The sequence below is a fragment of the Pan paniscus genome, chromosome 13, assembly GCF_029289425.2.
Source record: "Pan paniscus chromosome 13, NHGRI_mPanPan1-v2.0_pri, whole genome shotgun sequence".
In the NCBI taxonomy this organism is placed as follows: Eukaryota; Metazoa; Chordata; class Mammalia; order Primates; family Hominidae; genus Pan; species Pan paniscus.
In genome coordinates this window covers 59195444-59217720 of record NC_073262.2, presented here as the reverse complement: position 1 = coordinate 59217720, position 22277 = coordinate 59195444, and the positions used below count along the sequence as shown (strand labels likewise).

Genomic DNA, 22277 nt, shown 5'->3' with positions numbered 1-22277 from the left:
AGGCAAGATACTAAGAAATACCTCCCTCCCAGAGACCTGGCATACCTGTGAGGACATCCTTGCACCGTGCGCCGCTGACACGCACTTTCCCTGTCTGGGGGTCTGTCTTCTTGAGCAAGCTCACTACCTCCATGTAATTGGCTGTGGCAGCCCCATACCTGGCAGCAGTCAGAGCAATGGCAAGGTTCATCCGTGCATCGTTATGTTGTCCTGCAGCGGGGAAAGCATCAGGGGAGGGACAGGAGTCACCTCGAGCCACGGACTGGTGGTACAAAAGTGTGTCACAACTGATATGTCACATCTGTCCCTGTCACCCAGGATATGCATGATGGCTGGGCAGCTCGACAGGGCACAATTTAAAATACACGGTCATTCTCAGCCAGGCATCTACCTGCCGCTTCAGCAAGTGCATTTCGTGTACCATAAAAATAGTGAAAATATCCCTTTCCTACAGAGCTGACATCAATTATCTGAAAGTTAAGAAATAAGTAATTATTCTCTCAGTGTCGGAACATATGTATATGTCAGGCTTTTCCTAATACAGACAAATCGTAAGCATGAAAGTGAAGCAATTCAAAACTTTAGAATATTTGACACCCCAACTGGTGTTGATGAACAATTTTTATGAGTATTTTTATGTGTATGTGCTCTATCTAATATTCAAAATCAAGAGCTTAATCTTCCATACAGCATTTCTCAGTATTCTGTAAAAGGATTTTTCTCGGTTTGAATTTTGATCAGGGCTTCCTAAAATGTAACTTTTTTTTTAATCACACATAAAAGGTAAGAAATTAAGCAGGGCAAAATTTAATTACAGAACAATTCCTACCTGTATTGTTAAAGATTTATTGCTGAAAAATCCTAGTTAAAGAAAACTAAGGGGGAGGAGAAGGGGGGAAAGATGATTAATCACTTTAAAATACTGGCATCACTAGAGACTTTTTCTATTTATTATTGCCAGTGGAGTTAACGCTGACCAGGAAGAATTACTCTACATTGCAGGGGCCAGGTTCTCTGTGCCCTGAATAATTAATTATCCAGGGCTAGATGTATTGAAGCAGGGTTCAAATTCCCACACATTGGGATCAGTTCTATCAAGATAATACTGATAAAGGGATGAATTTGTAATGGATATTGTTGTTGATTTATGTTGCCAGCATACCAAACATTTAGTATAAATGGTTTATGCAAAGTTTCTTCCTTGTGATTCAGTCTGTGCAGGGCTAGCAGCACTACAGAAGTAATCTGTTCCAGCTAAAAGGGCAAAGTTATAAAGAGAGAATCAATGACTGAAGATTCTGCTGCCCCTCCCCACAAACGTCTTATTCTAAAACCACTGAACTAAAATAATCGGCTAAGAACCGTCCCCGCAAAATTAAATGCTCTATCAAGTGGAGAACTTATGTTAAACCTCAACATGCAAAATAAGGAGTTATTTTATCTAACAATTAATAGAATGAAAGTAGAAGAAAAAAACAACAATGACAATAGCAGTAGTTGAGCTATAAGTGGGAAGGGTAGCGGTTCCATAGTTTCAACTCAGCATGATCCTAAGGTTGCTTAAAATCATATTTGAAGTTAAGCTTAAGAAATCAATTTTTATTAATGTAGGGTTCCTTGCTTAAAATTGGAATACATTTTTTAAAACTAAATGCACGAAAACAGTCCAAAGAAACTAAATAAAATTTCCATTATAGATCTTCTCCTTAAATTAAGAAAATAACACAGTACCCATCCGACCCAATCTTTCTGGTTGATTTATATATCTAACAAGGAAACACCCTGCCCCACAAAGGCACATATCTGGTAGTACAAGAAATCCAAGTCATGCCTGCTCTTACCATAGGCGTAGAGAAACGCTCACCCATCCAGGTGTGCCTTGAAGCCTCTGGAAAGCCATGTGTAAATGAAATATTTTAAATCCTAAATGAAGCCACTATTTAAAGGAACCAGGCAGAAATTCCATTTATGAAATGATAGTTCCTTTAGAAAATACTTATACATTCATCTGACTCTAAGGTGACTTTAAAAAGATAAAATTTTCTTTTAATATGTGTTTAAAATATAAAATCTCATTGGAGCAGTATAGGTTATAGTTCTTCAAGCTCTGTAGCTTCCATACTAACAAATGTTCCCTAATTAGCATCTAAATCTGAATATGACTGCAGGTAAGCAAGCTTAACTTCAGTTTAAAATGTGAGGTGGAAACAAGTTCCTATGGTCCTTGTTTTTCTATGTCCACTCCCCAGTTCCCAGCAGCAGCTGTCTTGACTCAAATCTGAGATGTCACTTACACAAAAAGGCCATTCATGATATGATCCTCGTCTGCCATGGTTCATACTACCTAGAATTGTGAAATTATTTGTAGCTCCCTGAACATTCATGTCATTTCCCACCTTGCCTTTACACACACTTATTCTTCTGGCTGGATACCATCCTGGAAGTTCTGAGAAACCTCTGTTCATCTCTCATGATCGAGTTCAAATGTCTAGTTCTGCATCTCCTGGAGGGATGCAGAAAGTCTCCCTTTATCTGCATCCTTCCAGGGCAAAATTATTCACTGTTTCCTCTGGGTCAACATTTTATCTTGTATACACCTTTTTAAATAGTCTTTATGATACTAGAATCATCCATGTGTCCATCTACTTACAAAAATGAAAATCCTTTGTTATGAATCAGGCACTGTGACAAATGCAGGGAATATAACTGAGAAAGATACAGGGTGATCTCTACCTTCATGAAACTTACATCCCATTGTAATTACTGTGCAATTCCCACGTCTCAAGAGAAATCAGAAAGGCTTGTTTGTCTTTGTTTTTTTTCTAGTTATTATCAGGTACAGAATACGTTTCCAATTACTGTTAAGTTTAGCCTAATCTCATTCGCTGTGTTAAACAAACAGGTATTGAAATTCTTACATCTCTAACTATGGGATGGAATACTTTCTCTTGTTAAAGAAATTTCAGACTTCAGTAAGTTGGTGGCAAGAAATGTGACAGAGACATAAATGTGTAAAATCTGAATTTAACCCCAAACTAGGCCCTATATTTATGTTGAATAAGTGGGAGGGAAGCAGAAATAGTTATGAGTGATTCCCTCGGGACTTATCCCAGAAGGTATCCCTTGCTTTGCAGGGAAATGCAAGCACAGGTATTATTAGCTCCCAAAACTTGAGGAGCAAGTAATCTGATGGTAGCCCCGAGCCCTGGGCCTCACATCTCCACCCAGCAATCCTCGTCTTCCCAGACATTCAGCTTAATCCATTTACCTCCTTGGATGCAGGGTAAACCTCCTCCTCCCCTACCCACACGAAATCTACCCCTTACCCTGAGATACCCAGATGCTCACAGTGTATGCTTCCTGAGATATACGTGATATATTTCATTATTCCTAATTAATTTCCCCAACCCTCTTTCCTGACATTTTGAAAGGTAACTCTATGCCTCCTGTAATTTTTATTCTGGAGAAAAAAGTTTTGACAACACTGCATGCCATTGGAATGTGATACAATAATCCCAAACCCCCACCTAATTGATCTGCTTATTAAGTTTAGATTTTCAAAGCTGTTTCCTTAGAGCCAGGCAACATTATACTGTTTTTCACTAATCACCGAATAGCTTTACATTGGCACTTACACAAGGACCCAGACGGGAACTGTGAAAATCTGTTTCCGACTCTGTTCTCTTTTGCACTTGAAATCTTGCATATGTGCACATACTGAGCTTACAACTCATAGGACAGGAAGCACACAAGAGGTGGAACTATAACTGTTTTCTCTTGTTTAGAGAAACAAAATATAAAATCTACCCACCAAAAAGAATGAAGGTTGGTGGTAGTAGAGAAAACTTTGTCTTAATCTTCAATGACCTTGCACAGAGCAGAATAAGAGATATTTTAAGTGAAAAATGCAGGACCACACATATTTTAGAATGTGACTGTCTAAAAGATAGTCCTCAAATATAAATATTTTGGAGACAGCAATACTGCTCTCCTCAGAGTCAAACTTTGGCAACTATGTTAACATGAAAAATAGCTCAAAAAAAAGAAAAATAATCACTGATGTATAGAGTATGAAGAATGAGTAAATATGAAAAAAACACAGGTATAAAATTATCTGGGATTTTCTTCTTTCTTCAGGTCTAAAACTCTTATGCATGTCAGTCTACATATAAGCTTCCTTTCAATATAGCATACTTTTAAATGGTATGCTTATCACAGACTTATTGATCTGATATCTACCTGCCAGTATAGAAACTCTATTTGTTAGAAAAAGTAGTTCTCAATTAGAATAGCATCTGTCCATAATTTCATCAATTAAAAACTGCCACTGTTGAAATGTTGAGAATATTTCCTTCCATGTCCCTGTGTCCTGACCTGAGTCTTGAGCAATCACTTTGACTACTTCAAGAAAGGGGGAAAATGATGCTGGTAAGAAACAATACCTCCCTAAAGCATTAATCTCATTTCTAACTAAATTTATTCCCCATGCTTCATTGTCTCAGACTGAGAGTGTCACAGTGACCTCTCTGGCAGCTCCCCCTTAGAGGTCTAGCAAAGATAATTCAAAGCCTAACCTACCAAACTCAAGCTGATTTAATATAACCACTATATTCAAAATGTCCCTTTCTGATTGGAAATACTCAGGTAAAGGCAGGGCAAAATAGGGATGTGTGTGTGATGTGTGTGTGTGAATGAGTGTGTAGGCATGCGTGTGTATGCACATGTGTGTGCACATGCACACGTACTCACATGCATGCACATAAGGGGATTATTTTGCTTTAAGGTATGATGTGTAAACTTAAAAAGGAAAACTCAAAATAAGAACCCACTCTTCATGGTGAATTGTGATAACAAGGCAATTTTCAAACATAAACCATTTACAAAAGTGATTGTTTGTGTGAAGAGTGACAGGGGTCAGGGAGGCATATGAGGCAGTTTAGGGAGAATGTACCTTAAAAGATATTGTGGAGAATGGCTCTGGGCTTAGAATTACTGAGTTGTAACTTTTGGTTGTGTCATTAACATGGCTGGGGGAATGTGGGTGATACACTGTACTGCTTTGGGCTTCAGTGTCCTATAAAAGGAGATGAGCCGGGTACATCTGAAATTATACAATGCATGCAATAGCTAATTGTTAATAATTACCTATCCCTTTCAAGATCTCACTTCAACCTTTTCCCATTTCTGGTTTCTCTGACTTTCCCCCAGCCTATCAAAAAAAGACTGGGCATCAGTAAAGCGGAAAAGATAAGTGTTTCATCAAGGAAATCAGAAATCATATGCTTCCGTTAGATCTATAAACTTTGATTTGATTAGCTGTATGGGCTATATAATATATTGCAAAAATTGTCCCAATCCTTCACCCCTCCCTGTAGCCATGCCCTTTGCCTTGAGTCCTCACAGTGCCCCACTCTAACTCTCAACTCACCCATGTGAAATTGTTTTGGCCAACGGAATGTTGGTAAATGTGACAGAAACAGAGGCTCAAAAGAGCACTTGTATGTTTCTGCTTGTGCCCTTGTCCTCCACCAATGTCATTAAAAGGACATGCCCAGGTTAGCCTAATGGTACCAGGAGGAAGATGACAGCAAATGTTGAGTAGCCCCCTGAGTTAAAGCCATCCTACTTCAGCTGACAGACAGCCAACACCTCTACAGAGGAATACAAGTTCAACGGAGAACAGAAAATCACCCAGCCCACCCAGACTATATCAGAAGAACCACCTGATGAGCATTCCAATGCATGTACAATAAACCCTAATTATTTTTATGCTATTCACGTTTGTGGTTATCTGTATGAAGAATTACAGCAATAGATAACATATAGGCAATGTAGCCAATTTTCTACTAAAGTTAATCCCCATTTACAAACAGGTTCTATCTTCAAAACTGTATGTTTGGAACTCAATTCTTTTTTCTATAGAAATACTATAAATAAAAGGTGATTCATTTGTGCCACAAGAGCTACTTAGTGCATAGGGTACCTGAATAAGGGAATAAATAATGATTCCAACAGCCTCAATGCCCACCACTCCTTCACATTCGTCCTAAATTTCCAGACTGACCGCAGTGCCCAAACTCAAATAAAATATTGCTCTTCCACACCTCTGATTTCTTGCTCATGTTGTCCTTACTATGTGGTACATCTTACCCAAACTGGTAAACTCAACTTTTAATCCTTCCTTTGTGAAACTTTCCCTGACTCCTTTTAGACACAATGGCCTTCCCTCTTCTGTGTTTCCAGAGAACTTTGTACATACATTTATTACAGCACAAGCTATTTTCTAAATACTTGCATGGAACATTCACTCATTTATTGATCACTTGTAATGTACCAGAGATTGTGTTAGGAACTGAGTCTATAATGGACAGCCAAAGAGACACAGTTACAGACTTATGGGACATCAATTCTAATGATATGTTCCTAAAAGAACAGAGTGCATCTTTTTCAAATTTGCTTCCCCAGTACCTGCCAAAGCCTTTGCTACCTAGCAGATATTCAAATATGAATGAATCACAGTTCAGAGGCTGATCAAATAAAGGAAATGTGCTCAAGGCTTAAAGAGTCTAAGAACAGTCCCCAACCCCTCAATTTCCATTCAACTATGGTCATGGGATCAAGGGGGACTATTATCTCTCTACCTAGCTACGCAACAGACAATAGAAATAGAATGTCTTCAACCACAAAATCTTTGGTGAAAACATAAGCAAAGGGAGGAGGCTAGTGATAAAGTTAAGGTAGCAAGCAGGGTTTTTGGTATATGATTAAGACGGTAAGTGGCAGATTAACGAATGTCTTTAACAAATATTTTTTTGGGTACACATTATGAGCCAGGCATGGTCAAGGTACTAGGCAACCACTGATTTAGGGAGAATAAGATTACCTTGGTCTCTGTCCTATGGAACCTCATTCTAATGAGGAAGACAGATAAAATCAAACAGATTAATAAGAACATTGTTATTGCAATAATGGCAATAAAGGGAAAAACAGAGGAGAACAAATCCCTAGGGCAGGGGCTATATTTTGGACAGGCAGTTACAGAAAGTGTTCAAGTTAAGCAAGAATTAGAGAAAATTCATAAAGGAGGCAATTAAGTTCTAACAGAAAGACCACTTACATCACTGCTAATTTACATTACATTCAAAGCTTATATAAAATATAAAGAACTAGAAATGTGACTATGGTATTAATACAACCTCAATGTGTTAAGTGCCTGGCAAAGTTGATTTTTTCTTTCATTTATACTTTAAAATATTCACCTATGTTTTATGTATATTTATCAGGGGCTAAGTTTAAAAATCTTCCTGGGTTGATGTACATTTTGGCAGAAAATGTATTCTAGTATAGACTGGTGAAACTCAAAATAAAAGCATAATATTCCAAGTTTATGAATTGGAGTAATTTGCTGTCACCTATCCATACTACAGTTCTGAAGCAGGGACACCTGTTAGCAGTGAGCATGTAATCATTTTTATTATTAAATACAAAGGTACAATTAAATGCAGGCACAGGATGTGACCTGCATCATAATTCTACAGGCCTTTCTCTTCACAATATCCTTTTCATTATCCTGGGCCTTTTGTTCCTTCATGTTTCTTTTGTCTCACCCTAAGTTCTGAAATAAGCTATTTGCAATCTCAATAATTAGCAATCGGGGTGGATCTGTGGTCTTTGGCCCCATATAAACGAAACATTGTGAAGTTCCTTAACATGATATATTTAAGTACATAAAGTTTCTATACCCTCAGGACTTTCCTCTCTTGAAAAAGTTTTAAATGAATCTAATGAAAAGTAAGTTTTCTCCTTTTAAGACTCTTAGAAGCTAGAGCTGAATAAAAATGAAACCACATTTAAACAGCAAGCAACAGCATGCTTTGGGTATTCATTAGCTATTTCTGTACAAAAATGTTCCACACATTAGTTTACAATAAAGATTCCTTGTGCCTTTCCCAGGACAATCCATTCTCTCTCGACTACAGCCAAAACAAAAACAAAAACAAAAACAAACACAAAAACAAACCCAGCATTTTATACGTTTAAGGAAGAAAAAGGAAAAGGGAGCAATGTGACAAAATTAATTGAAGTGAAGTTGGAAAGACAGGAAGCAAGACATGCTATAGAGATCTTTCACAGGCTATCCAGTTATATGGCCTAAAAACCCCTGGTAAGCTTCCTTGTTTGTGAAATGCACTAAATTCATTGATAAACCTTCTTGAAATGCCTGGCTTTGAGGATAAAGTTATTTCTTTACTGAGAGCAGCACTCTAAATTGCATGGCATCTTAAGCCCAGGAAACTGTCCTGAGGATGCCTGAGATTAATTATTTTTGTAAATATTTATTGAACACTCAGTATGCACCAGGCACTAAGCTAAGTACTACTGTGGGGAACAGAAATTGAAAGAGATCAGAATGGCCTAGCTGTCCTGGAACAGAGATACAAGAGCAAATTTACCTAATGTGGAGGAGTCACATGCTCCCAAAAGTCTTTCGATTTTCTAGCACACTTCCTTTCTCCTTCCTCTGCAGTTTTCTTAAAATATTACCAAACAGCATTCTACACATACCTTATTTTCTCTCTTAAGTTAAAGGAAGATTTACAAAGCTTCTTTCACAGGTGTATATGCTTAAGTTCAAGTCCCACATCTATGAACTATGAAATCTCATGCTAGTTGCTTCATCTAAGGTTTGATCTCTCAGCTGTGGAAGGAGAATAGTAATGAGATTAACACAGAGTTATTGTGAGGAAGAAGTGAGATAGATAATGATGCTACGACAAAATAGTTCTCAATAAATATTAGCTTTTATTATTAAAAGGTAAAAAGGAATTGCTGGAAAGCAAAGACTATAACGACAAGATGTGGTTATTGCCTAAAATAACTTTTAAAAACAAAAGCCCTGAAGATTTTCCAGTTCTAAATGGTTTTATTGCTCATCAATCTGGCAAACTTACCCTGAAATGTGTAACAACTAACCTCTAATCTCTGCACTTCATGAATACTGTTTGTTCTTCTTTTACTCCTTTTCTCTCTCTCCACTTTTTACCACTGAAAAATAAGATTCTTTTTTCTGTATGTCATGAAGGATAGGAAGATGAGGAATGGTTTTTAATCCAGAGGAAAACAGTGTTGATAGGAAAATGGATTGTTTCAAAATATTAGAATTATTAAATCTTACTACAGAGGACTTCATTTTCTCTTACAAACCACAGAGCCTCTGTCACTTTTCATAAAGGAATCTATATTAGCTATAAATTTGGCATCCTGAGAAAATTCAGAAAACTCAAGTTCTAACCTCTTAAATAGCCAATAAATGGGTATGTTTCCATAGCAGATAACTGTCTCATGTTTTGGTGTGGTTTGGTTTTGCTTACTAGCGTCTAAACCCCTCCTCCTATCTTGTAAGCTTTGCAGAAAGGCATTCTACCATCCCATAGGAGAGGAAGAATAGTCCCCTGGGATACAGGCCTTTAACCTGGCTTTGCCAGTCCGACGCTCTCAACAGTCTTCAATCTAGAGGTAGTGACCCAAAGAACCTCTAATCCAGAGGTAGATGCAATGATAGCAGTACCATCCCATTTCTAGGGGCAGCAGCAATAGAGATGTCAGCAGTGGTGGCACAGCAAGACGTGACGTGATGAGCAATCAAGTCTTCGGTGCACTGGTTGTGGGTCAGGATTTTGCCTGTGGCTGTGGTTGCTACAAATCATATTTAGTCCCTTATTTTTCAAGCTAGGTCTCTGTCTTCCCAGTATTTCTGCCTGCTGCTCAATGTCCTATCAGAGAATTTCTTTTCTCTTTAAGTCAACCAGATATTTTATTTTTCCTGTCTGCAACAAAAACCTGAGCAAGCCCTAACCCCTAATCTCAGTATCCTCATTACTCGAGCCACAAAGTGGAACTTGATCTCTCAGGGCCCTCCAATTTTATAAATTGCAATTTACAAAATTTCAAATAAGCCAACTGAAAACTCAAGAATCGAATTATATAACAAGTCAAAAGAAGCCCTTTGATATAACTAAACCATCTTTCATAATAGGACTGGGAAAAGCAAGTGAATCCTTTCACTTTCACAGAACCATCTTTTCAGTCCTCTTTTCCTCATTTGTGTGTGAGTACATGCACACAACTTTTTACAAAATGCTGGAATGGCTCAACCTGCCCCAGGGGTGATTTCGAGTGTGAGCTACATAATAAACACATGGAACCACGTGCCAAGGACCAGCTGGGGAATTCTAACTGGAGGCAGCCTTTTGAGAGAACCTTTATCTGTTTCATGGTAAGTCTTGTACCTTATCAGATTTCTCTCTTTAATCACAGGAAGATTCTACACCTTATCAAATTGTTATCAAATCAGTCTGACCTGAACCCAATGTCCTGATTGTCTGAAAGGAATGTGTACTAGGGCATTTACATGAAAAGCAGGCTAACTCTTGGCCCCCATCAGAGAGCACTGATGCTGGAGACTCCGAATGTGTGAGTTCAGGACCCAACCAGCCACTAACTCAGGTTCTGGGGACGTCCCTTTCCTCATCAGAGTCTGTTTCATCTATAAAGTAGGTCTAACAACAGCCTCTCTACCAATCCCCTAGAGCCGCTGAAATAATCAGATTCCAGCATATGTGAAAGCATTTGTAAACTGCAAAGCATTATAAGAATGAAGCTAATATTGTTAACAGATTGCCTTCTACTACATTTACCTTCCTTCTCCTTTTGTTAAGATAACCTTTTATTTAATACCTCAATCATAAACATTCCTCAGTTATCAGAATAACATCTCTCAGCAACCCAGAATTAATGTTTATTTGGAAACTTTATATGGGGCTTGAGACTCTAAAAGATGAAATGAAAAAGTCAGAATTTAATTATCTTTTTAACTATAAAAGCAAAATATTCAGACTTACTTGACAAAGATATCTTTAACAGATATTGTTTTTTAAGCTATAGTTTAGACCATTTCATTGCTTCTGCTTGAACTCTATAGTTACTAGGCAAAATCCTGATCTTTTTTTTTTTTTTTTTTGAGATGCAGTCTTGCTCTGTTGCACAGGCTGCAGTGCAGTGGCGCGATCTTGGCTCACTGCAAGCTCCCCCTCCTGGATTCACACCATTCTCCTGCCTCAGCCTCCCGAGTAGCTGGGACTACAGGAGCCCGCCACCATGCCCAGCTAATTTTTTTGTATTTTTAGTAGAGACGGGGTTTCACCGTGTTAGCCAGGATGGTCTCAATCTCCTGACCTCGTGATCCACCCACCTTGGCCTCCCAAAGTGCTGGGATTACAGGCGTGAACCACCACACCCAGCCAATCCTGATCTTAATTTGGTTATTCAAATAGGTTTGCCCTACTGGATTTTTTTTTTTTTAACAGCAATCTGAGTCATCTGTTTTACATGAATGTTTCACTTCTCATAGGAATGAATAAATTAAGGGCAGGAACTTGGTTCTATCCCCCACCATCATCTCCAAGAGTTTACCTCCTGCAAGGACAACAATGTATGGCATGTAGGAAGGTGTTAAACTATTTGTTGTCTAAAGTAATCAATTCATGATTCAATAGGCTGTGAGTTGGGCTAGTGCCAATCAATTTACCAGAGCCCGATCACCCTAAGGGAAATAATAAAACAGCTATTCTGAACCTTCACAGGCAAGGTCACATGCTGAGGCAGAAGACTGAGATGCAAATACTGTGAGAATCAACTTAATTTCACTACCTCCTAACAGCTAGTAGAATATCTGATGTCTCTCACATAAAAAGACATGAAAAGAAAGTTTATACACAATATAGTTATCAATAAAATAATGTCAAATTGCAACCACATACATCAAGTACTATGCTGGATGCTATTGCCATATTTTTTAAGCCAACAAATGTGTCAATATAAAACATGTAAACATTTAAAACAAAACTTCCCCTCGGGGGTTTGGAGGAACTACCTACAGATATATAATCTCTGCTCTTTGTACTTGAAAAAGACTTTGCTAATATTCTAAACAGTTTGATTCTAATCTGTACTCAATAAATATGTGAGAGTTTCAAAATAAGATAATTCAATAAATAGGCTCTAATCTCATTTCTGATAAACTATTATAAAAATTAAATAGTACCGTAATACAGCTTTTTCACCAAAACAGTTTTAATGAATGTCAAAAATACTCCCTTTGTCTCTGAAATGCTGGGCAATGGTGACATGTAGTAAGACTCAAATGTGAAAAATAAACAACAGAAGAACCACACCCTCATACTTCTAATCATTTCCTATAATTTCAAAATAATAATAAATTTAGAAATTAGACAATGTCACACCAAATTGAAAATGTATGACTTAGTTTTACTTTCAACTATACAAGGCTGGGACATACCACGTCGATTACTAATGTTTTTCCTTCTGTTTTATAATGAATCAAATACCATGCTTTTAGTGAGTAGAGTTTCTTGCCCAGACTCCCAGCAATTTTCAAAGACTTCCTGGAAATGCTCGCCAGTGGTTATTGTCAAAGAAAGATTCTATTAGTTTCTGAGACAGTCAAGGTGCCCTTGCCCTGTTGTAATCACTGACAGCATTCAACCTGCAGGGTCAGCCCCACGCAGTCCCTGAGTCAATCCTGAGTCAATCCTGGCAGCCCCTGGCATTATACAGGGAGCCCCATCCCTCTGGAAACTGTTATCTGCCCATAAACTGTTATCTGTCTTTAAGGAACCCCTACACAAAGGAATCCCTGTGCTCACAGGTGTGCAGTCTCTCCCACTGTAGACGTCAAACAGAAGAGTTCCTGCCCCAATATCTGGTTCTTACTCTGTGCTCCTAGTTGAACTAGAGCTCTGCTCACATCTGTTTGCTTAGCCAAAGCTCTGACATTCTGCTTAGCTCTTCCCTCAAGTAATGGTCTCTATCTCTCTTTTCAAGGGGATGACCTAGTGTCCTCCATAGACCCCCTCCTCTTCCCACAGAATCCTGAAGATACTGTCACGCATTTGACTCCATGGATCACTTCACTAAGAAAACTATTAATCTGCTTAGACCTGTGCTCAGATCCCACGCACTGATGAGGAGTGGGATGGCTATTAAGATTGCCTAGTCAGCAGAGACAGGTGGTTTGGACTGCTGCCACTCCTTGGTCTGGAAGCCTGATCAGACAGGCTAGATCTTGAGCCCTACTTGTTGCTGGTTTACTTCTCTGCCTCTACCTTAGGAGAAGCCCTGCCCTCAAATCTTGAAGAGTATCCACATTTTAAAGTCAAGAAACCTTTTAGCAGGCATAGTCAAGGTTAAGTGCTGTCACGTATAGCTGTAAATAGATTCTGTGAATTTCTTACTGCCTATAGAAAACAAGAAAAAGAGTTACTCATCGATTTTCAATCAATATCATAGCTGAGGATACAAATTCAAAGGCAATTTTACTTTTTGAGTTTTGAATTCATCTGGTCACAATTTACATGTCAACAATGTTGAATTCTAATTAAGAACCAAAGCCTAAGAATCAAAGACTCAAACAGAGTATAATAGTCTACTCACCTGAAGGAGAGGGCAAAATTATAATACATTACTCCACTAAAATACAACTTAAAATACAGCATATTAATCTTCAACTTAATACTCATCTCAAAACTTCTGAGGAGCACTACACAAAGATGCTTTTGTAAAACAACCTCGCAGCACTTTGACGTGACCGTATGTTCATTAAAAGGAAGTATTACTACTTACATACATAAGGTACATAATGAATTCAGTATGTGTCTAGAGTTGGCTAATGCCATTAAAGCACATGCCAGAAGCACAGACTATAAATCAAAATGCGATTTGTCAAAGAGCTTAATATGATACAGGTTAAAAATAAATAAATAAGCCACTAATATCCTGATAGGGGATTGGTGAGGAGAGCTAAGCCTAAACTGAGACCAGGTTGCAATTGACATGCCTTTGTTCTATCTATAGCTTTGGCTATTCCTCTCCCTCTTCCACCTGGATAAGTACAAAATTAGCATGCACCAGGCATTCTTCACTCCCCAGAGGGTTTATATCTCTAACACCGCTTTAAAGACTGATATTCTTTCCAAAATGCTGACATAAACCAGTTGGGCAATCACAGATTTTTTAAAGCCCACATTACCGAAGCTTTAAAAGATCTAGATTATTCTTAAAACAGAATTTGGGAACACTTGACATTCATTTATTAATTCACTTCCAAATCAAAGATGTAGCAAAAGACAAGAAAGGGCGGCTACACAAATAAAGAGGTAAGCCACAAAGACAACTAACAACAACAATAAAAAAAACAACAACAAGAAAATCTGGGTAGTAGATGCTGGAGTTGTCCAATAAAATTCAAGCAAGCAGATGGATAATGGCCCATGTAATATGCGTTCTCTTTCCCAGGTCTGTCTTTCTTTCTCTCTCTCTCTCTCTCTCTCTCTCTCTCTCTCTCCACCCCCCTCTCTTTCCCAGGTCTCTCTCTCTCTCCGCCCCTCCCCAGGTCTTTTTCTCTTTCTCTCTCTCTCTCTTTTTCTTTCTTTCTTTCTCTCTCTTCTCTCTCTCCACCCCCGCCCCCAGGTCTTTTTCTCTTTCTCGCTCTCTCTCTTTCTTTCTTTCTCTCTCTCTCTTTCCCAGGTCTTTTTCTCTTTCTTTCTCTCTCTTTCTCTCTCTCTCTTTCCCAGGTCTTTTTCTCTTTCTTTCTCTCTCTTTCTCTCTCTCTCTCTCTCACCTGGGATTCCTTCCCATCAGCATAAAATCTCATCTACTGCCCTCCTATTAATCATTCAGTTTTCTGCACCCTGAGTACCTGTATCAAATGCTGTTTGCATTCACTGGATGCCCATTGCCTAGAGAATTCAAACTAAACTCCTCATCCTGGCATACCTTGTCCTCCATGATTCAGGCCCTACAGCACCCTACACTCAAGCTCTACACAACTGCTTCCTGTAATTCCATGGGTCTGCATGCTTTGGCCACAGTGTTCCCTGTCATCTTCCTCCCCCACTGACTTTACCTGGCCATACTACCCTTTCTTAAAATTTAGCAAAGCATTACTTACTTAAGGAAGCTTTCCTAGATTCTCTCACACACATACCCATATTAGGTATATGCTTGTCACAGAACTTCTCACAGGCAACCATAAATCAATGGTTTCCTTGTCTGTATCCTCTGTTAGAGTTTTTTTTTTTTTTTTTAAGAAAAAGCAATTCATGTTATTCTGTTCATCTCCATTACCTATCACATTAGCTGACTTATAGATGGTATTCATATAATTACTGGATACATAAATAAATGTAAATGCTAGTCATGTGAAAAAACAACTGAGAATACTATCTTACTTAGAAAGCTATAAATCTACAGATTCTTTCAACTTACTATACAAAATGCTGCTTCCTTTATAGTCATTCCAATCCCAAGACTAATACATTAAATCTAATATTGAAGAATAGAGTAGAGAAGTAAACAAAAGAAAATCTTACAGAGTATTGATACTCATTTTGATATGGACAGGAGGCAAGGAAATACTGGGTAGAAGAAGGCAGTTCCCTGGCAAAGGCCCCACCCTCAAGCCTGGAAACCCATGGCCCTAAATGGGAACAGGCATTGTTTTTGCACCCAAACATTTCCTTTTGGCCTGCCACATCCCTGCATCATGTACCATTATAAACCCCAAACCCCAGGCTCCTCGAGCAGATGAGCAGATAACAGATAAGCAGAAGAGCAAAGAAGCAGAAGAGTGGCACAGCAGAGAAGGAGAGAAGAGAAAGGGCATTTAAACGTCAAGAAGAGTTTGGCTATGGATGGTCAGAGAGGAGATCGGCCACAGGACGGCCAAACTCCAGGCGAAGTTCATATTCCCACTCCATCCCCTTTCCAACTCCCCATCCATCTGCTGAGAGCCACCTCTACCTGGAAATAAGACACCCCGCATTTACCATCCTTCAATTTGTCTGTGTGACCTGATTCTTCCTGGATACCAGACAAGAACCTGGGTACCAAGAGGGCACTGAGCTGGTTAACGCTTTAGCTTTCTGCAGATGGCAGAGCTAAAGGAGCATTGTGACATGCCCACTGGGGCTTCAGGAGTCACAGACACCCACCCCTAGATGCTACCGTGGGCTGGAGCCCAAAAGCGCTCACCCTGGCTCCTGCACCTGCCCATCTGTGTGCTCCCCCTCCCATAAGGGGTTTGAGCATGGTGGCTGAACAGGTGAGCCACACCCATTGCACATCCTGCGAGGGGGGTCAGAGAACTCTCGCATTCCAATTTTAAAATTTTACATACATGCAGCAACAGTATAATGTATGCCTAGACCTACATTGGGCACACCTCAATTCAGAAGTATCACATATCAACATTCAGTCAACTTCTTCCCAATAATCACACACCATGAAATTCAGCACTGTTGACAGGAAGTTTTCTCTTATCTTGGGACTTCCTGCAAATTTCTGGAGAGCAGATTTTTAAAAAACTATCTAGAGCTAATAAGATCTAAACCTGAGGCCTTGCTGACAGAATCAGATTATTTAATGGACTAAAAGGCTGAATGGTGAGATGCAGGTTGGTCAAGAAGCCCTGCAATTTTGGAAGCTGCAGCTTCAGCAACAGAAACACAAGGGAGAATGCAAATACTGCTGTCAAATGCTCCAACATTTCTCGAGAACTCATAGCTCATAGCTCATGAGTTGATGGGGGAGAAAAAGACTGCTCAGCTTTTCATTATTTCTCTTCAACAGATTAACCAAATACACATATAGAAACCACCACAATCTAGCTAAGTGCTCTTCAGGGCTACATGCTATGAAATTTCTGAAGGATGCCTGTTTTACTCTGGACAGAAAGAAAACAACAATGAGAGTGGTCACAACCCACTGCACCAAGAGAAACATTCTGCACTCAGTTACTGCTGCTTCCTTCAGCCTTAGGAAACTTCCCGTCTCGTGAAGGGTGAGGAACAATTTGAAAGTCTGCAGTAACTTCATTCTCTCCCATCCCTGACCACCCCTCAGGCCTTTAGGCTTTAGGCCTCACCTGCTGACATAGCTCTTCTAGCAAACAGAGACTCCTTTCTGATGCAGCACTACAGCTCTTTCACAATATAAATTAGAAAAGCTTTTATGGCAACTAATCCTTATTTGTGATTCTGTCCAATACTAGACAAATCATGATTTCTATATCAAATGTGGGTCACAGAGGAGGAAATTAGGGAATTTACTTTTTCCCAAGCCCTCTACTACCCAATGTCCTTCTAAATTCCTATAAAACCTTTGTCAGTTATACTCAGAATTTCTGACTTGGTTTCATCCAGTTTCTGGGTGGCAGTGCCCTCCAGTAACTCCTATTGCCACCAATAGAATAATTTCAATAAAAGAGCTGCTAGGATCAGCCCCTCCTGATGGCTCTAAAATTTCAAGTTCAATATTTGTGAAAAATGGTTAAAATGCCATAATTCAAAGGGAATTTACAGGGGTAAGTTGTCTGAAACCTATTGTTCAAAAAGTGCAGGTAACAAGGAAAAAGTACCTCCTTAAAATTTAATGGTGGGGGAGCACATGGGGAGAAGAGAAAAAGTCCAATCATAGATAACCACTGGGCACACAGAAGGCCCTTGATTATACCTAGATGTAACTAAAGGCTTGTTAAACTGAGACACATAATCACAAAAAGGTAGAAAATAAAACTAAATTAAAATTTGGGGGCTGGATGCAGTGGCTCACATCTGTAATCCCAGCACTTTGGGAGGCCGAGGTAAGAGGACCACTAGAAGCCAGGTGTTCATCACCAGCCTGGGCAACAAAGCAAGGCCTTGTCTCTGCAAAGAGTTTTTAAAAAATAAAAACTAGCCAGATGTGTTGGTGCACAACGGTAGTCTTAGCTAGTCGGAGGCTGAGGAGATTTGCTTAAACTCAAGAGGTCAAGACTGTAGTGAGCTGTGATCACTCCACTGTACTCCAGCCTAGCAACTGAATGAGACTTTGTCACTTAAAAAAGTAAAAATAAAAATAAAATTACATATTCATATATATTATATATTTATTAACATAAATCTATAACCCCCATCTTTGGACTGCCTCCCCAGCCCTTTTGGTGGAGTAGGCAGGGGCCTGAGAAGTGACAAGATGGGATATTAAAGGACCAAGTGGGCTCCAGGCATTGCTGGAACCTGTGGCCCTCCATTTGTCCTATGGAGAGAGGGAAAGCACCACAGTGGTCCATGCCTAGGCTGAAGGCCCCATTGTGTTGTGCAGGGCCCTCAGATAACCATTCTGGGACTGAGAAGGGCAGTGTCCTTCCTGGCCAGGTGGGAACATTGCAGCTGGCCTCCACGAGTGAGCTCCATGGTGCAGACTCAGTGGCCTCAGCCCAGATCTGGTTAATGGGCCACTCGTGGCCTCCACATGCAGGTGCCACATGACCGACATCTGTGGCCTCAGCCTGGCTCTTAAGATAAGGTCCGGCTTTGCTATAGACAGCTGATTTTGCAAATGAGAGACCCCGGTTTTTGTCAGAACCATTTTAAAGTAAATGAAAAGAAATTCTCCACTGTCAGGGCCAGTGCTGATGTGCAGAAAACACCCTTGCATCTTCTGGAGAGAAGTGCCACAAAGCCTGGGGTTGCTACAGTTGCCACTTACTCTCCTGTCTGTGTTCTCCTGACCTCAGGGGGTGAGAACATCAAAAGCATCAACCAGCAGTAAGGAGCACATGTGGAGTTTCAGCAGAAATCCCCCTTCCCAACACTGACCCCAATCTGTGGATTTTAAATATATATATATTTAAAGGGGGCAGGGGTGAATTAATACTATTCATATTTGGGATGGGATGGCGAGAAGAGAAGACCAAGGTAACATTAAACAGCAAATGTAGCACATTGAAATAATTAAACTTCAGTGAGTGAAGTGTTTAATTGCATCTAGGTATTTACATCACTTTAAATATTACTCTAAATTGTATATGTATTTCATTATGCTTGTGTTAATAATGTTTATGCTTCGTTTTTTAAAAATAGAGTCTTAAGCAAAGCACCATGGTGCATGCCCACAGTCCCAGCTACTTGGGAGACTGAGGTGGGAGAATCACTTGAGCCTAGGAGTTCAAGTCCAGCCCAGGAAACAAAGTGAGGCACTGTCTCTAAAAACATAAAAAATAAACAAACAGCGTTGTTTGCTACTTTAAAAAACCGAATCCAGCAGCACATCGAAAAGCTTACCCACCATGATCAAGTGGGCTTCATCCCTGGGATGCAAGGCTGGTTCAATATACGCAAATCAATAAATGTAATCCAGCATATAAACAGAACCAAAGACAAAAACCACATGATTATCTCAATAGATGCAGAAAAGGCCTTTGACAAAATTCAACAACGCTTCATGCTAAAAACTCTCAATAAATTAGGTATTGATGGGACGTATCTCAAAATAATAAGAGCTATCTATGACAAACCCACAGCCAATATCATACTGAATGGGCAAAAACTGGAAGCATTCCCTTTGAAAACTGGCACAAGACAGGGATGCCCTCTCTCACCACTCCTATTCAACATAGTGTTGGAAGTTCTGGCCAGGGCAATTAGGCAGGAGAAAGAAATAAAGGGTATTCAGTTAGGAAAACAGGAAGCCAAATTGTCCCTGTTTGCAGACGACATGATCGTATATCTTGAAAACCCCATTGTCTCAGCCCAAAATCTCCTTAAGCTGATAAGCAACTTCAGCAAAGTCTCAGGATACAAAATCAATGTACAAAAATCACAAGCATTCTTATACACCAACAACAGACAAACAGAGAGCCAAATCATGAGTGAACTCCCATTCACAATTGCTTCAAAGAGAATAAAATACCTAGGAATCCAACTTACAAGGGATGTGAAGGACCTCTTCAAGGAGAACTACAAACCACTGCTCAAGGAAATAAAAGAGGATACAAACAAATGGAAGAACATTCCATGCTCATGGGTAGGAAGAATCAATATCGTGAAAATGGCCATACTGCCCAAGATAATTTACAGATTCAATGCCATCCCCATCAAGCTACCAATCACTTTCTTCACAGAATTGGAAAATAGTACTTTAAAGTTCATATGGAACCAAAAAAGAGCCTACATCGCCAAGTCAATCCTAAGCCAAAAGAACAAAGCTGGAGGCATCATGCTACTTGACTTCAAACTATACTACAAGGCTACAGTAACCAAAACAGCATGGTACTGGTACCAAAACAGAGATATAGATCAATGGAACAGAACAGAGCCCTCAGAAATAACGCCGCATATCTACAACTATCTGATCTTTGACAAACCTGAGAAAAACAAGAAATGGGGAAAGGATTCCCTATTTAATAAATGGTGCTGGGAAAACTGGCTAGCCATATGTAGAAAGCTGAAACTGGATCCCTTCCTTACACCTTATACAAAAATCAATTCAAGATGGATTAAAGACTTAAACATTAGACCTAAAACCATAAAAACCCTAGAAGAAAACCTAGGCATTACCATTCAGGACATAGGCATGGGCAAGGACTTCATGTCTAAAACACCAAAAGCAATGGCAACAAAAGCCAAAATTGACAAATGGGATCTAATTAAACTAAAGAGCTTCTGCACAGCAAAAGAAACTACCATCAGAGTGAACAGGCAACCTACAAAATGGGAGAAAATTTTCGCAACCTACTCATCTGACAAAGGGCTAATATCCAGAATCTACAATGAACTCAAACAAATTTACAAGAAAAAAACAAACAACCCCATCAAAAAGTGGGCGAAGGACATGAACAGACACTTCTCAAAAGAAGACATTTATGCAGCCAAAAAACACATGAAAAAATGCTCACCATCACTGGTCATCAGAGAAATGCAAATCAAAACCACAATGAGATACCATCTCACACCAGTTAGAATGGCAATCATTAAAAAGTCAGGAAACAACAGGTGCTGGAGAGGATGTGGAGAAATAGGAACACTTTTACTCTGTTGGTGGGACTGTAAACTAGTTCAACCATTGTGGAAGTCAGTGTGGCGATTCCTCAGGGATCTAGAACTAGAAATACCATTTGACCCAGCCATCCCATTACTGGGTATATACCCAAAGGACTATAAATCATGCTGCTATAAAGACATATGCACACATATGTTTATTGCGGCATTATTCACAATAGCAAAGACTTGGAACCAACCCAAATGTCCAACAATGATAGACTGGATTAAGAAAATGTGGCACATATACACCATGGAGTATTATGCAGCCATAAAAAATGATGAGTTCACGTCCTTTGTAGGGACATGGATGAAATTGGAAATCATCATTCTCAGTAAACTATCGCAAGAACAAAAAACCAAACACTGCATATTCTCACTCATAGGTGGGAATTGAACAATGAGAACACATGGACACAGGAAGGGGAACATCACACTCTGGGGACTGTTGTGGGGTGGGGGGACGGGGGAGGGATAGCATTGAGAGATATACCTAATGCTAGATGACGAGTTAGTGGGTGCAGCACACCAGCATGGCACATGTATACATATGTAACTAACCTGCACATTGTGCACATGTACCCTAAAACTTAAAGTATAATAATAATAATACAAATAAATAAATAAATAAATAAATAAATAAAAGAAAAAAAAGAAAAAAATGAACATAATTGAGTGGAGAAATATGTTTCTCTTTGCTCATACTTAAGGATAATGAAAATACCAATTTTACCAAAATCTGTGATGAGAAAAAGAAATATACAAGTAGAAGACAGAGGAAAAAGGCAAAAATACACATATCAATCTGGCTTTATATAGACATGTTTCAATCCAGTTTTATACAATAGACATGTTTCTTACAATTAGCGTGGACTATTATCTATTAATTTAAATGCTGTTGGAAGAGGCAACTATTGAAAATAATAAATTGGGTTCATTTTATTCTTTTATTAGAATGAGAGTAGTCAGTTTATCCAATTTGTAAATCCTGACTATATTCAGATTAGTTTTTTAATGATAATGTATTTTTACCTTCTTTTTCACTAAAATGGTTCTGAGGTAACTATTGAAGTACAATGCTTTGCACACGGGGAATTATTAAAAGAGAGAACTGCCTGTGAGCCGCTTCTCAGTTACCTTTCAGACTTCAACCTTCTTAAGGAAAATAAAACACAAATCACCAAATCCATTCTTTGTAGGATTTCTCGGGTTAAAAACTAAGAAAATTTAAAATTCCTGGGAAATATGAAGTTTCTGGCGTACTGATTTACCTGGTCTATCCCAGGTAAATCAGTTACATGTTAATCATCTTTGACATAAAAATATTAAGTACAAATTATT

At 39.1% G+C, this 22277-nt stretch overlaps 1 protein-coding gene across 6 annotated transcripts in view; it reads right to left on the bottom strand.

Moving 5' to 3' along the window:
* GPD2 (glycerol-3-phosphate dehydrogenase 2) overlaps nucleotides 1-22277 on the bottom strand; it is a 150926-nt gene that overhangs the window by 36303 nt on the left and 92346 nt on the right. For all 6 annotated transcript variants that reach the window (XR_010109463.1, XM_003832714.5, XM_003832713.5 and 3 more), the window contains one exon: nucleotides 46-210. Coding sequence is in view for 5 of the 6 variants with exons in the window: in XM_003832714.5 (XP_003832762.1) it covers nucleotides 46-210 (165 nt within the window). In the remaining variant the exon portion in view is untranslated. The remainder of the gene's footprint in view (nucleotides 1-45; nucleotides 211-22277) is intronic.